Genomic DNA, 16,257 nt, shown 5'->3' on the forward strand with positions numbered 1-16,257 from the left:
TCTCTCGACTTATTTTTAAGTTCCCTTGTACTGCTGATATTTTGTCCTCTTTCTCCACTGTGAAAAAAGTACCTATTTAATAATTCTGCCAATTCCTTGTTATCCATTAGTCTTGTCTGCATCCTTCCTGAGTGGGCCCACATTGCCCTTTAGTACTCTTCCCTTAACAAATTTATAATAACATTTGCTGTTGCTTTGATATTCCTTGCACGTTATCTTTCATATTCCCTTTTTGCTAGCTTTGTTGCTTTCTTCAGCTCACCCAGTCTGCTGGAATTCCACTTTTTTTTGCATTTGCATAAGCCTTTTAGCTTGATACCGTCTCCAACCTCATTTGTTGACCATGGTTACTTCACTACACAGATGGAACCTTTGCCTTTTAGGGGTATGTATTAGTTTTGCATAGTACCAAAATATGTCTTTGAATATTTCTCACTGTTTGACTGTAGATTTACCCGTTCACAGTTCAGCACAGTTCACTGTGGTAAATTCATTTCTCATCCCTTCGAAGTTTGCCTCACTTATGTATAAACCTTGCTTTGAGACTCTCACTTTCAAACCCAATATCAAATTCAATCATATTATGGTCACTAGTTGCAAGATGTTCCCTTACCGTCAGATTGTTAATTAATTCTGGTTTGTTCATCAGTCATTCAAGTAGGGCTGTTCCCTTGTTGGTTCTGAAACTTACTGTTCCAGAGAACTGTAAGGATTAATGCAGCATCACATTCTGTATGTACCCTTTAACATATTAAGCAAAGCTCAGGCATCAAATTGTGACAGGACTGTAGGAAGCAAATTAAGGCTAGGTGACTGGCTATTATCATCATTACACCAAAGAGGAGACGGTCATAAGTAAATGGAGCTCATTTATATTTCAAAAACAAAATACTGTGTATGCTGGAAAACTGAAATAAAAACAGAAAATGCTGAAAATACTCAGCAGATCTGGCAGCATCTGTGGAGAGAGAAAAACAGAGTTAACGTTTCAGTGTCTTCCTTTTTCCTCAACCGAGGATTCCCCTCCACCGTGGCTGACAGGGCCCTCGATAATGTCTGTTCCATTTCCCGTACTTCTGCCTGTTATATATGTGGACTTGTATTTACTCTGTACAGCCACAAGAGGGCTCATTCCCCGGAGTCCCAAGGGATCCCATAATCCCTTGGGAGCGCAAGTATTTAAGAAGGCATCACAGGTTGGAGAGGCACTCTGGAGACCTGCAATAAAAGACTACGGTCACACTTTACTTTGAGCTCAGAGTGTTCAGGCTGACTCTTTCTCATTGCACAACAACTGGCGACGAGATACAGATAGATGCAGAGAACAGTGGGCATCCTGGAGAAATTTTCGGAGGGAGATGATTGGGAAACTTTTGTGGAGCGACTCGACCAATACTTCGTGGCCAATGAGCTAGATGGGGAAGAGAGCGCTGCCAAACGAAGGGCGATCCTCCTCACCGTCTGTGGGGCACCAACCTCATGAAGAATCTGCTCACTATCAAAACCCACGGAGAAATCGTACGACGATTTGTGCACACTGGTCCGAGAGCATTTGAACCCGAAGGAAAGCATTCTGATGGCGAGGTACCGGTTCTACACCTACAAAAGATCTGAAGGCCAGGAAATGGCGAGTTATGTCGCCAAGCTGAGACAGCTTGCAGGACATTGCAAATTTGAAGGACATTTGGAGCACATGCTCAGAGACTTTTTTATCCTTGGCATTGGCCACGAAACCATACTTCGCAAGCTTTTGACTGTAGAGACCCCAACATTGAGTAAGGCCATAGCGATAGCCCAGGCTTTCATTGCCACCAGTGACAATACGAAGCAAATCTCTCAGCACACAAGTGCTGCTACAAGTACTATGAACAAAGTGATGTTGTTTTTGAATCATAACGTACAGGGCAGGTCACACATACCTGCAAGCTACATGTCCATAGATGTCTCAGAGCCCACCATCAAGGGTGATGAATGCTAGGCCATTAACACCTTGTTGGCGCTGCAGGGGTGATCATCGTTTCCATTCATGCCGATTCAAAGGGCACATTTGCAAGGGCTGTGGAACAATGGGACACCTCCAATGAGTGTGCAGGCGAGCTGCTAAGCCTGTTAAACCTGTAAACCACCACGTTGTAGAGGAGGACAGATCCATGGAGGATCACTACGAACCAGAGCCACAGATAGAGGCAGCAGAGGTACATGGGGTGCACACATTCACCACGGATTGTCCCCCGGTAATGCTGAATGTTGAACTAAATGGACTCCCGGTGTCAATGGAGCTGGACACGAGTGCGAGCAAGTCCATCGTGGGCAAAAAGATGTTCGAAAGGTTGTGGTGCAATAAGGCCTCAAGGTCAGTCTTAACCCCAGTTCGCACGAAACTAAAAACTTACACTAAAGAACTGATTCCTGTAATCGGCAGTGCTACCGTAAAGGTCTCCTACGATGGAGTGGTGCACAAGCTACCACTCTAGGTGGTACCGGGCGATGGTCCCACGCTGCTCGGCAGGAGCTGGCTGGGAAAGATACGCTGGAACAGGGACGAATTCCGAGCACTATTGCCCGCTGACGATACTTCGTGTGCCCAGGTCTTAAATAAATTTCCTTCGCTGTTCGAACCAGGCATCGGGAAATTCCAAGGAGCAAAAGTGCAGAACCACCTAATTCTGCGGGCGCGGCCCATCCATCACAAGGCGAGAGCAGTACTGTACATGATGAGAGAAAGGGTGGAGATCGAGCTAGATCGGCTGCAAAGAGAGGGCATCATTTCCCCGATCGAGTGCAACGAGTGGGCCAGTCCTATCGTCTCAGTCCTCAAGGGAGACGGCACCGTCAGAATCTGTGGCGATTACAAAGTAACTATCAATCGTTTCTCCCTGCAGGACCAATACCCACTACCAAACGCCGATGACCTCGACCTCTTTGCAACACTGGCAGGAGGAAAGACGTCACAAAGCTGGATCTGACTTCAGCCTACACGACGCCAAGAACTGGAGGAAGCTTCGAAGACCCTCACCTGCATCAACACGCACAAAGGTCTTTTTGTTTATAACAGATGTCTGTTTGGAATCCGATCAGCGGCGGCGATATTCCAGAGAAACATGGAAGGTTTACTGAAGTCGGTCCCGCACACCGTGTTCTTCCAGGACGACATCTTGGTCACAGGTCAGAACACAGTCGAGCACCTGCAGAACCTGGAGGAGGTTCTTAGTTGACTCAACTGTGTGGGGCTCAGGTTAAAACGCTCGAAGTGCGTTTTCCTGGCACCTGAAGTGGAGTTCCTGGGAAGGAGGATTGCGGCGGACGGCATCAGGCCCACCAACGCGAAGACGGAGGCAATCGAGAATGCACCGAGGCCACAGAACGTGACGGAGCTGCGGTCATTTGTGGGACTCTTGAACTACTTTGGTAACTTCTTACCGGGTCTCAGCACCCTGCTAGAACCACGGCATGTCTTACTACGAAAAGGGAACGAATGGGTTTGGGGCAAAAGCCAAGAAAATGCCTTTGTAAAATCGAGAAAATTGTAATGCTCAAACAAGTTGCTTGTGTTGTATGATCCATGTAAGCGTTTAGTACTGGCATGTGATGTGTCGTCATATGGCGTCAGGTGTGTATTGCAACAAGCTAATGATTTCGGGAAACTGCAATCGGTTGCTTTTGCATCCAGGAGTCTGTCTAAGGCCGAGAGAGCTTACAGCATGATTGAAAAAGAAGCATTAGCGTGTGTCTGCGGGGTAAAGAAAATGCATCAATACCTGTTTGGGCTAAAATTCAAATTGGAAACTGACCATAAGCCACTTATATCCCTGTTCTCTGAGTAAAGGGATAAATACCAACACATTGGCCCGCATCCAGAGATGGGCGCTCACGTTGTCCGCATACAGCTATGCCATCCGCCACAGGCCAGGCACAGAAAACTGCGCCGATTCTCTCAGTAGGCTGCCATTGCCCACCACGAAGGTGGAAATGGCGCAGCCCGCAGATCTAGCCATGGTTATGGAAGCATTTGAGAGTGAGCAATCACCCGTCACTGCCCGGCAGATCAAAACCTGGACAAGCCAAGACCCCTTATTATCTCTAGTCAAAAGCTGTGTGCTTCACGGAAGCTGGTCCAGTGTCCCAGTGGAAATGCAGGAAAAGATAAAGCCGTTCCAGCGGCGCAAAGATGAAATGTCTATACAGACAGACTGCCTTCTGTGGGGCAATTGAGTAGTGGTCCCCAAGAAGGGTAGAGACACCTTCAACAATGACCTCCACAGTACCCACCCAGGCATCGTAATGATGAAAGCGATAGCCAGATCCCACGTGTGGTGGCCCGGTATCGATGCAGACTTAAGAGTCTTGCGTTCACAGATGTAATACATGCTCGCAGTTAAGTAATGCACCCAGGGAGGCGCCGATAAGTTTATGGTCTTGGCCCTCCAAATCGTGGTCTAGGGTACATGTCGACTATGCAGGCCCGTTTTTGGGTAAAATGTTCCTTGTGGTTGTAGACGCGTACTCCAAGTGGATTGAATGTGAGATAATGTCGGTTAGCACGTCCGCTGCCACCACTGAAAGCCTGTGGGCCATGTTTGCGACACACGGCTTACTCGATGTCCTGGTGAGCAACAACGGGCCATGTTTTACCAGTGCTGAGTTCAAAGAATTCATGACCCGTAACGGGATCAAATATGTCACATCTGCCCCGTTTAAACCAGCGTCCAATGGTCAGGCAGAGAGAGCAGTGCAAACCATCAAGCAAGGCTTGAAGATGGTAACGGAAGGCTCACTGCAGACTCGCCTATCCCGAGTCCTGCTTAGCTACCGCACGAGACCACACTCACTCACTGGGATCCTACCTGCTGAACTGCTCATGAAAAGAGCACTTAAGACGAGGCTCTCGTTAGTTCACCCTGATCTACATGAACAGGTAGAGAGCAGGCGACTTCAACAAAGTGCATACCATGATAGTGCAAATGTGTCACGCGAGATTGAAGCCAATGATCCTGTATCTGTATTAAATTATGGACAAGATCCCAAGTGGCTTCCCAGCACTGTCATGGCCAAAGAGGGGAGCAGGGTGTTTCGGGTCAAACTTTCAAATGGACTCACTCACCGGAAACGCTTGGGACCAAATCAAATTCAAGATTCACGGACTACCCTGAGCAACCCACCTTGGACCTTACCTTTTTTGATCCCCCAACACACACATCAGTGGCAACCGATACCACGGTTGACCACGAAGCAGAACCCATCCACAGCAGCCCTGCAGGGCCCAACACACCAGGCAGCCCAGCAAGGCCAGCTGCACAGCAGCTCAGCGAGGGCCCAACAAATGATTCAACAACACCAGCTTTCATACCGAGACGATCAACCAGGGCAAGAAGGGCCCCAGATTGACTCACATTGTAAATAGTTGCACTATTGACTTTGGGGGGAATGTTGTTATATGTGTGGACTTGTATTTACTCTGTACAGCCACCAGAGGGCTCATTCCCCGGAGTCCCAAGGGATCCCATAATCCCCATGGGAGCACAGGTATTTAAGAAGGCTTCACAGGTTGAAGAGGCACTCTGGAGACCTGCAATAAAAGACTACGGTCACACTTTACTTTGAGCTGACAGTGTTCAGTCTGACTCTTTCTCCATACACAACACTGCCCTCATCCCATCCCCTTCCTCCTAGAACCACAACAAGATTCCCCTTGTCTTCACCTTTCACCGGATCATTCTCTACCATTTTAGCTACCTCCAGCGTGATCCCAACACCAAACACATCTTTCCCTCAACTTCCCTTTCAGCATTGAAGGGACTGTTCCCTCCGCAACACCCTGGCCCACTCCTCAATCACCCCCAATACCCCGTCCCCATCACATGGCACCTTCCCATGCAAGCACACGAGATGCAACACCTGCCCTTTTACTTCCTTCCTTCCTTCCCACCGTCCAGAGCTCAAACATTACTTCCTGGTGAAACAGCGATTTACTTGTACTTCTTTCAATTTAGTATATTGTATTCGCTGCTCACGATGCGGGCTCCTCTACATTGGGAAGACCAAATGTTGATTGGGTGACCGCTTTGTGGAACATCTTCATTCAGTCCCAAAAAGTTGGTTTGCAGGTGCAGCAGGTAATCAGGAAGGCGAATGGAATGTTGGCCTTCATTGCGAGGGATGGAGTACAAAAGCAGGGAGGTCCTGCTGCAACTGTACAGGGTATTGGTGAGGCCGCACCTGGAGTGCAGTTTTGGTCACCTTACTTAAGGAAAGATATACTAGCTTTGGACGGGGTACAGAGACAATTCACTCGGCTGATTCCGGAGATGAGGGGGTTACCTTATGATGATAGATTGAGTAGACTGGGTCTTTACTAGTTGGAGTTCAGAAGGATGAGGGGTGATCTTATAGAAACATTTAAAATCATGAAAGGGATAGACAAGATAGAGGCAGAGAGGTTGTTTCCACTGGTAGGGGAGACTAGAACCGAGTTGAGAAGGAATTTCTTCTCCCAGAGGGTTGTGAATCTGTGGAATTCTTTGCCCAAGGAAGCAGTTGAGGCTAGCTCATTGAATGTATTCAAGTCACAGATAGATAGATTTTTAACCAATAAGGGAATTAAGGGTTACGGGGAGAGGGCGGGTAAGTGGAGCTGAGTCCACGGCCAGATCAGCCATGATCTTATTGAATGACGGAGCAGGCTCGAGGGGCTAGATGGCCTACTCCTGTTCCTAATTCTTATGTTCTTATGTTCTTATGTAAGTCCGCAAGCATGACCCCGAGCTTCCAGTTGCCTGTCACTTTAATTCTCTGCTCCATTCCTGCTCTGATCGCTCTGTTTTCGGCCTCCTACATTGTTCCAATGAATCTCAACGCAAGTTCGAGGAACAGCACCTCATCTTTCGATTAGGCACTTTATAGTCTTCTGGGCTCAACATTGAGTTCAACAATTTCAAACCATAACCTCTGCCCCCATTTTTTCAGATGTCAGCAGTTGATGATTCTGCTATTCCCATTCCCCCCCTTCTAGACCCATGTTTTGTTCCTTTACTTATCCCATTACTAACTCCTTTTGCCTTGCACCATCATCCCTTTTGTCTTTTAATCTGTCCTGCCCTCCACCCGATCACAGACCTTCCTTCCGCTTAGTTATTTCCTCCCCTCCCACCCTCTGCATTTGCTTAAAATCCATTATATCTCTAACTTTTTCCAGTTCTGACAAAAGGCCATCAACCTGAAACATCAACTCTGTTTCTCACCCCACAGATGCTGCCCGATCTGTTGAGTATTTCCAGATTTTATTTCATTTATATTGCAAGCTGACAACAGTGCTAGAAGTGGCATTATTTTAAAGCAACAAGATTTAAGTAATAGTCATTCATTCAATCAAAAGAAAAGTTAATAGCCCAGGCTGGAACCAAGAAACACTAAACGCTCAAGTTTCCAGCCTGTCCTTTGATCTTGAGAATGATCTTGCACTTTAGGCTTTGAGTACAGGAGCGGGTTGGAATGTCAAAGGGGAAAGGATCACAGAAAGTAAAAGACTGTTAGTTGCAAACTCTCCGATCATTTTTAAAGAGTGCATCCGCCATGTGCCTCCTAATCATGGAATAATAGTCGTGTCAAGTACCGAGGAGGAAAGTTCAGATATAAGATAGGATGGTAGTACGGGATAACAGTTTGAAATTGATTAGTAAGGCATATCAATCAACCCAAATTGGAAGTACTTTTTAATCCCGTTGGAACAAGTGTCTCTCGACCCAACGGAAAAAAATAATGCTAGGGTCATAGCTGAGTGAGTGAAGCAACACACTGAAGCATATTCAGGGTAGAAATATTTTTCAGCAGCAGAGTTTTGGGGGCAGGGTTGGGGATAAATTTGTACTGGTCAAGGTGTGAAAGGCCAATGTTGTGGAATAGAACCATTCCAGCTTGAGAACTTGATGTCTGCATCAAGTGCTGCCAAATCAAATAGAGCAAGGAAAAATGCAGAGTGATGTTCCCTCTGCTCTCTCCCAACATTGTGCCTTAACCCAATCTCAGAATAACACACCCTACTTCACAGGGTTAGTAAAAAGTTCGTTTGAGTGTTGTGCAAATTTGTCACAAAGAAGGCAATATAACTTTAGTAACTTTGAAATAGATTTTCTTCAGTATAGTTTACAATGCAAGACAAGACATTTTAAGAAAATGACACTTCATTTGCCATATGCTCACTTCAACATTTAACAAAATAAGTTTCACATAATTTTTTTTTTTTTTTAAGTACTCACTCTAAGCAATGCTTCGGAGAAGAATTACTCTGGTAGAACTCATCGGCATCATAGAATTCATCTTCACTGCTAGAATATGAAAAATCTGGAACTGTATTAGGGGACAGATTGACATGGCTGGGAGAAGTGATGCTGCTGCTTGGTGCTGACTGTCCACTTCCTGTTTAACAGAAACACACAATTGTACTTCGGATGTTACTTCTGTTACTGGGCATTTTCTAATACAGGGGATGCAGTCAAATAGACCTTCACAGAAGACCATGTTGCTTACTTTCTAATGCAAGTTTATTTTTTAAAACTGTCTTAATGATGTTGAATGTATTATACTATAAATTCGGTTAAAAACAATTTTTTTAATAAAAGTATACATATTGTTAGATAATCTATAAATAATCCAGCTACTTTGCAACATACATTTTACTTCCTCTTGTGTTTTGTAAGTAACTAGCTTCAGCTATAGTAAGCTATCTTGATGCACTGTCATGGTGAACTCACCAGAAATGTGTGTCCTTTTACCAACTGGGATGCAGTGAATGCTCTTGCCCTATGTATCTAATTCTTTTTAATCAGATGCATGTTGGAGGGATAAGCAGAGGCAGCAGCATCTATATACTGCTCTGAGCTAAGACTGCACCCCAGAATTAACCTTTACACACAGTACAGTGGGGAAGATCATTCGTTCATGGCAATCCAAGGCATGGATTCTTTAAATGGACAAGAGTCCCAGGTGATTTTTTTTCCCCTTGTGGGATAACAGAAATTCCTATCTGCATTTGAAAAGACTGGCAATTTTACGAGTGGTAATTAATAAATTTGTAAACAAAAACAAACAATTGTTTTGGTTATTACTGTTTTTACTGTAGATTCTCGCCACTCTCTTTCTTCCTTACTGACATACAGTTCCACAAGCACCGTGCACCGTCCAATATCTCACCCAAGTGGCCATTCTTCACCTACGAGTACAGGTAATGAAGCTCAGCCAACTATTTAACTGTACAGTACCAGGGAGAAATTTAGAATTCAGCAGAGGAGGACTAAGGGTTTAATTAGGAGGGGGAAATAGAGTATGAGAGTAAGCTTGCAGGGAACATAAAAACTGACTGCAAAAACTTCTATAGATATGTGAAGAGAAAAAGATTAGTGAAGACTAATGTAGGTCCCTTGCAGTCAGAATCAGGGGAATTCATAATGAGGAACAAAGAAATGGCAGACCAACTGAACAAATACTTTGGATCGATCTTCACTAAGGAAGACATGAATAACCTCCCGAAAATACTAGGGGACCGAGGGTCTAGCGAGAAGGGGGAACTGAGGGAAATCCTTATTAGTCAGGAAATGGTGATAGGGAAATTGAAGGGACTGAAGGCCGATAAATCCCCAGGGTCTGATAGTCTGCATCCCAGAGTACTTAAGGAAGTGGCCCTAGAACTAGTGGATGCATTGGTAGTCATTTTCCAACATTCTATAGACTCTAGTTCAGTTCCTATGGATTGGAGGGTAGCTAATGTAAACTAACTTTTTTAAAAAAGGAGGGAGCGAGAAAACACGGAATTATAGACCAGTTAGCCTGACATTAGTGGGGAAAATGTTGGAATCAATTATTAAAGATGTAATAGCAGCGCATTTGGAAAGCAGTGACAGGATCGATCCAAGTCAGCATGGATTTATGAAAGGGAAATAAATTATGCTTGACAAATCTCCTAGAATTTTTTGAGGATGTAACTAGTAGAGAGGACAAGGGAGAACCAGTGGATGTACTTGGACTTTCAAAAGGCTTTTGACAAGGTCCCACACAAGAGATTAGTGTGCAAAATTAAAGCACATGGTATTAGGGGTAATGTATTGACGTGGATAGAGAACTGGTTGGCAGACAGGAAGCAAAGAGTGGGAATAAATGGGTCCTTTTCAGAATGGCAGTCAGTGACTAGTGGGGTGCCGCAGGGTTCAGTGCTGGGACCCCAGCTATTTACAATATACATTAATGATTTGGAAGGAGGAATTGAATGCAATATCTCCAAGTTTGCAGATGACACTAAGCTGGGTGGCAGTGCAAGCTGCGAGGAGGATGCTAGGAGGTTGCAGGGGGACTTGGACAGGTTAGGTGAATGGGCAAATGCATGACAGATGCAGTATAATGTGGATAAATGTGAGGTTATCCAATTTGGTTGCAAAAACAGGAAGGCAGATTATCTGAATGGTGACAGATTAGTAAAAGGGGAGGTGCAACGAGACCTGGGTGTCATGGTCCATCCGTCACTGAAGGTAGGCATGCAGGTACAGCAGGCAGTAAAGAAGGCAGATGGCATGCTGGCCTTCATAGTGAGGGGATTTGAGTATAGGAGCAGGGAGATCTTACTTCAGTTGTACAGGGCCTTGGTGAGACCATACCTTGAGTATTGTGTGCAATTTTGGTCTCCTCATCTGAGGAAGGACATTCTTGCTATTGAGGGAGTGCAGCGAAGGTTCACCAGACTGATTCCCGGGATGGCAAGACTGACATATGAAGAAAGACTGGATCGGCTAGGCTTATATTCACTGGAATTTAGAAGAATGAGGGGGGATCTCATAGAAACATATAAAATTCTGACGGGATTGGACAGGTTAGATTCAGGAAGAATGTTTCCAATATTGGGGAAGTCCAGAACCAGGGGTCACAGTATAAGGATAAGGAGTAAGTCATTTGGGACCGAGATGAGGAAAAACTTCTTCACTCAGAGAATTGTGAACCTATGGAATTCGCTACCACAGAAAGTTGTTGAGGCCAGTTTGTTAGATATATTCAAAAGGGAGTTAGATGTGGCCCTTACAGCTAAAGGGATCAAGGGGTATGGAGAGAAAGCAGGAAAGGGGTACTGAAGTTGCATGATCAGCCATGATCATATTGAATGGTGGTGCAGACTCGAAGGGCTGAATGGCCTACTCCTGCATCTATGTTTCCATCCTGGCCTCACCGAATGTCCACACAATTCCAGCAAGAGTTGCTTGACAGGATCGGGAGCAAGAAACCTAGCCGAGTGTCCCTTCCCTAACCCAATACTTAAGTAGGGTCAATCCAAACAATTTAGTAAAGTTGTATTATACCCTTGCAGCTTAACAGTACCTGTTGAATAACTGTTGTCATAATTTTTGTGATGAAATAACAGCTTCCTCAAAGAAGAGGAGTTGTCTTGAATGCAAATGGATAACCATTAGCGACTCTTGGGAATCCCTGGCCCAAAGTGGAAGAGAAGCCTTCGAGAAGGCACCAAACACTTCAAGTTTCTTTGCTGGGAGTATGTGGAAGCTAAGTACAAACCAAGCACCCCACCCATCAGTGCCTTCATCCGCCACCTGCCCCAGCTGTGGCAGAGTCTGTTGGTCCCGCATTGGACTCATCATCATCATCTTAGGCAGTCCCTCAAAATCGACGAAGACTTGCTTCCACTCTAAAAGCACACATAAATGCATTCAGTACATACATAACACACACACACACACAACATAACACACACACACATCATAACACACAGTCCAATGCGGGAATTACAGTCTGTCATAGGTGGGGCAGACAGTGGTTGAAGGAAAGGGTGGGTGGGGAGCCTGGTTTGCCGCACGCTCCTTCCGCTGCCTGCGCTTGATTTCTGCATCCTACCGGATGCACTTCCTCCACTTTGGGCGGTCTTGGGCCAAGGATTCCCAGGTGCCGGTGGGGATGTTGCACTTTATCAAGGATGCTTTGAGGGTGCCCTTGAAACGTTTCCTCTGCCCACCTAGGGCTCACTTGCCGTGTCGGAGCTCCGAGTAGGGCGCTTGCTTAGGGAGTCTCGTGTTGGGCATGCGGACGATGTGGCCCACCCAACGGAGCTGGTCGAGCGTGGTCAGTGCTTCAATGCTTACACCTTAGAACTCATTAGTATGGAAGCAAGTCATCCTCGACTCCGGGGGACTACCTAAGAAGAAGAGTTACTCAAATGGGGAACAACAGAATCCCCAACTTATTTCACAATACAGCTCATGGACCCAAGTATTCATACTCCTTCCCAGGCTCCATGATTGGGCAAAATTCAAAAAAAAGGATTTTTTTTCTCTCTTTACACTTTAATACTTCACGTTACAAGCTATGAGTTGCATCTCACTCTTTTTCCCGGATGTGACCAGCCACCTTGGAAGTCTCGTTGGCATTGATGCCGATGAGAACAATTTGATTACAATTACTACTATAATACAATTTGAGTAATGAAGCTAATATGAATATTTACCTCCGTTACTTCAGACAAAAAGACAAAATAATTGGAAGAGGTGTCTAAAACTGGCAGTCACATGAAAATAAACATTTTTGCCATTTCAGTCACGTTTAGTCAGCCACAAATGGGGGGGGGGTTTAAAGCAGTCATTACAAATGTGGAAATCTGTTCCAGTCATGAGGTTATCATACTATCAGGTTATCTTACTTGATACATGTCAAAACCAGTTGTATAATAAGCTGATAATAAAGGTTTAAGTGCAGCATAAAATGAATACACAATGGTTAAATGTGGATTACTGAATTTCATGGCCAGAAATACATAAAAATACAAGTATGAAACTCCAAAGTAGTCCTATTTTTGCCATTCAAGTCTCAACAAATTGAAAGCACTGATGAACAACCTGCTCTCAAACCTCTGTACATGCAATTCCTCAGGGCTGCTTCTCGAATCACAACAAAGGTTGAACAACTCTCACTGCTCTCTCTCTCCCAGTTGGATTGAGGGTGGGGCAGAAGGGCTTTCTAGACCAGTGCAACTGGAAACAGAACCTCCGTGCTACCACTCCAACACAAAGCGTGTCACCCTGCTCGGGTACCAAGATTTTCTCACTTATGAAATAAACTCCTTGTCTACTATTCCCTATCTCTTTAAAAAGTCAAATCATGCAACACACACAAATAAAACTATAGCTGACACATCATCAAGTTACATGTTAATAGCTCTGATCAAGCAGATAACACCTAAACTTCAATAGTCACACATTATTGCATATGGATTTCTGAGCATACTTATGGAAAAATAAAATACATCTCACCTGTACTGTTGGGAGTTGGTGTCTGATGGTTACCCATTGCGTTAACCGCAGATCCCACAGCCAATGTTGATGGACGCTGTTCTGCTTTGCATAACTGAGCAGGTTCTGTAAAAAAAAACATCATTAAAACAGCGCATTACAGAGCCCTCTTGGACAATAAAGACTCTGCTGTAGTATGTTTGGAACAGAGTCAGAAGAAAGTGCAGCATGTCCTTTTGTGACGAGCTCAAAATCTCAAATAGTATACACTGTACTTAAATATTTACAACACATCCTGTTTATTTTATTTTAAAATATAATGCAACATTTCAATGTTAAAAACAAACAGAATCTGTTCTAAAAATAGCTATCAATTTCATCATTCAGTTGAATCAGCAGTGGGGAGGTTCACATCAATATTTTCTATTCCATTAGAAACATTCGGAATGCTGTTGCAAATGTGCTACTTAGCCTGTGAAACAAAAAAAAACATCTTGCGCTGTATTCAATTTGAGCTCTCAGCTTGCGAAGTCATCAAATACCACTTCCAGTGTTCGTGTCCTGAATAGTGAGAGGTCATTTACATGGAGTCCACAACCAGTTGCCTGTAGTGGAAACTATACTTTTTTCACTTATGTATTTTGTATTCGGCTTGTCCTGCTTATTCAATTGCAAAACTCTGAATATTCCAAATTTGTATCATTTAGCCTGCTGCGTAATCTAGAGCTCCGCACTGTCTGCAATACAGAATACTGCAAGTAATGCATAAAGACTGTTATAGAGTCATATTCGATTTGAAAAGCTATTCTATATTAAAATCTTTAGAGCTAAGTTTATAATTAAAGTCCCATTTACAAGGTCTGTAAATTGTTATCCTAGGGTTTAAAAAAAACACTGACCCAAAATTTGCTGTCGAAATATCATCATCATCATAGGCAGTCCCTCAAAATCGAGGAAGACTTGCTTCCACTCTAAAAATGAGTTCTTAGGTGACAGAACAGTCCAATACGGGAATTACAGTTTCTGTCACAGGTGGGACAGACAGTCGTTGAAGGAAAGGGTGGGTGGGACTTGTTTGCCGCACGCTCCTTCCGCTGCCTGCGCTTGGTTTCTGCATGCTTTCGGCAATGAGACTCGAGGTGCTCGAAACAACAGTGAGGCTAATATCACTTGCCTTTATTTATGCCCAAATGCCACAACAACTTCAGCCGAGGGCAGATGTGCAATAGGACCGGCAGGAATTGGCGGGTGGCGAGAAGCGTAGGATCGGCAGGCGACGAGGAGCGGAGGATCAGCGGGAATCGGCGGACGGCAAGGAGTGCCAACAGCGATGTCGGGGCCCAGGGAAGGTACAACACGAGACAAAAGGGAGGTTGAGACCCACGGAAGGTACAGTATGGGACAAAAGGGAGGTCGAGACCCAGGGACGGTACAGCACGGACCATCAGCGAGGTCAGGAGGCCGAGGCCAACAGTGAGGTCGAGGCCAACAGCGAGGTCGGGACCCAGGGACGGTACAGCACGGACCATCAGCAAGGTCAGGAGGCCGAGGCCAGCAGTGAGGTCGGGAGGTCAAAAACAGCAGCAAGATCAGGACCCAGGGAATATACAGCACGGGCCAGCAGCGAGGTCGGGACCCAGGGATGGTACAGCACAGGCCATCAGCAAGGTCAGGAGGCCGAGGCCAACAGTGAGGTCGAGGCCAACAGCGAGGTCGGGACCCAGGGACGGTACAGCACGGACCATCAGCAAGGTCAGGAGGCCAAGGCCAACAGTGAGGTCGGGAGGTCAAAAACAGCAGCAAGATCAGGACCCAGGGAATATACAGCACGGGCCAGCAGCGAGGTCGGGACCCAGGGATGGTACAGCACAGGCCATCAGCAAGGTCAGGAGGCAGAGGCCAGCAGCGAGATCAGGACCCAGGGAAGATACAGCACGGACCAGCAGGGAGGACGGGACACGAGGCCAGCAGCGTGGTCAGGACCCGAGACCAGCAGTGAGGTTGGGACACGAGTAAAGCACCAAAGCGTGAGCGACTGGAGCAAGAGTGGAAAAGTGCAGAGCAACGCTCTGGAGCTGGAACTGGGATGCAGTGTCAGTACTTTACGGACAAATTTGCAAGCTGCTCCAAGATTAATGCGCGCACCTACACTGCGATCTCCGAAAACCAGGGAGAGCGGACCCGAGGGAGGGAGGGGGTCAGTCGGAACAAGTGCGTATGTGTATGCTAGGCCCATGGAGCAGAGCCTGGTCTCCAATTGTCTTGGATCCCTTTGCCATTGGACCAAGACATTGCTCTGTCAATTTTGTGTGGTAACTGTTGTGCGACGGCCACACCACGTTAAAATAATTCACGCACAGGCATCTTCCACCCTTTAAAATGAAGTTCAGGACCTGGAACATCAGGACCCTCATGGACAACCCCAACAGCGACAGACTGGAATGTCGTACTGCTATCACTGCCCGGGAACTCAGATGCTTCGACATCGACATCACTGCCCTGAGCGAGACATGGCGGGCAGGGGAAGGTCAACTCTAGGAACAAGGTGGTGGATACACCTTCTTCTGGAAAGGCAAACCAGAAGAAGAACACCGTCTCCATGAGGTCGGCTTCGCCATCAAAAATTAGCCAGTTTGGTATCTTGGAGATTCCCCCTATGGGATAAGCGAATGCCTCATGACCCTTCGGCTCACTCTAACCCGGAACCAGTATGCTATGGTCATCTGTGCGTATGGCCCAACCCTGGAAGCTACGGACGAGGCCAAAGAGGAACTCTACTCCAGCCTGGGAGAATCCCTGTCCCGAGTCCCAACGGGCGACAAGCTGATTCTCCTTGGCGACTTTAATGCCAGAGTTGCAAAGGACACAGACCTCTGGAGAGGGGTGAATGGCAGGCAAGGGTAGAGAAAACCAGCTCCAACAGTATCCTCCTCCTGACAAAATGCTCAGAACATGGTCTTGTCATAACCAACACCTTATTTTGTCA

At 45.8% G+C, this 16,257-nt stretch overlaps 1 protein-coding gene across 4 annotated transcripts in view; it reads right to left on the reverse strand.

Annotated features, from left to right (window-relative positions):
- The window catches only part of osbpl9 (oxysterol binding protein-like 9), a 238,513-nt gene that overhangs the window by 54,028 nt on the left and 168,228 nt on the right, over positions 1-16,257 (reverse strand). For all 4 annotated transcript variants that reach the window (XM_070886876.1, XM_070886877.1, XM_070886875.1 and 1 more), the window contains 2 exons: positions 13,293-13,397; positions 8,253-8,412 (listed from right to left, as the gene is read on the reverse strand). In XM_070886876.1, coding sequence (XP_070742977.1) covers positions 8,253-8,412; positions 13,293-13,397 — 265 coding nt within the window. The remainder of the gene's footprint in view (positions 1-8,252; positions 8,413-13,292; positions 13,398-16,257) is intronic.

The sequence above is a fragment of the Pristiophorus japonicus genome, chromosome 8, assembly GCF_044704955.1.
Source record: "Pristiophorus japonicus isolate sPriJap1 chromosome 8, sPriJap1.hap1, whole genome shotgun sequence".
In the NCBI taxonomy this organism is placed as follows: domain Eukaryota; kingdom Metazoa; phylum Chordata; class Chondrichthyes; family Pristiophoridae; genus Pristiophorus; species Pristiophorus japonicus.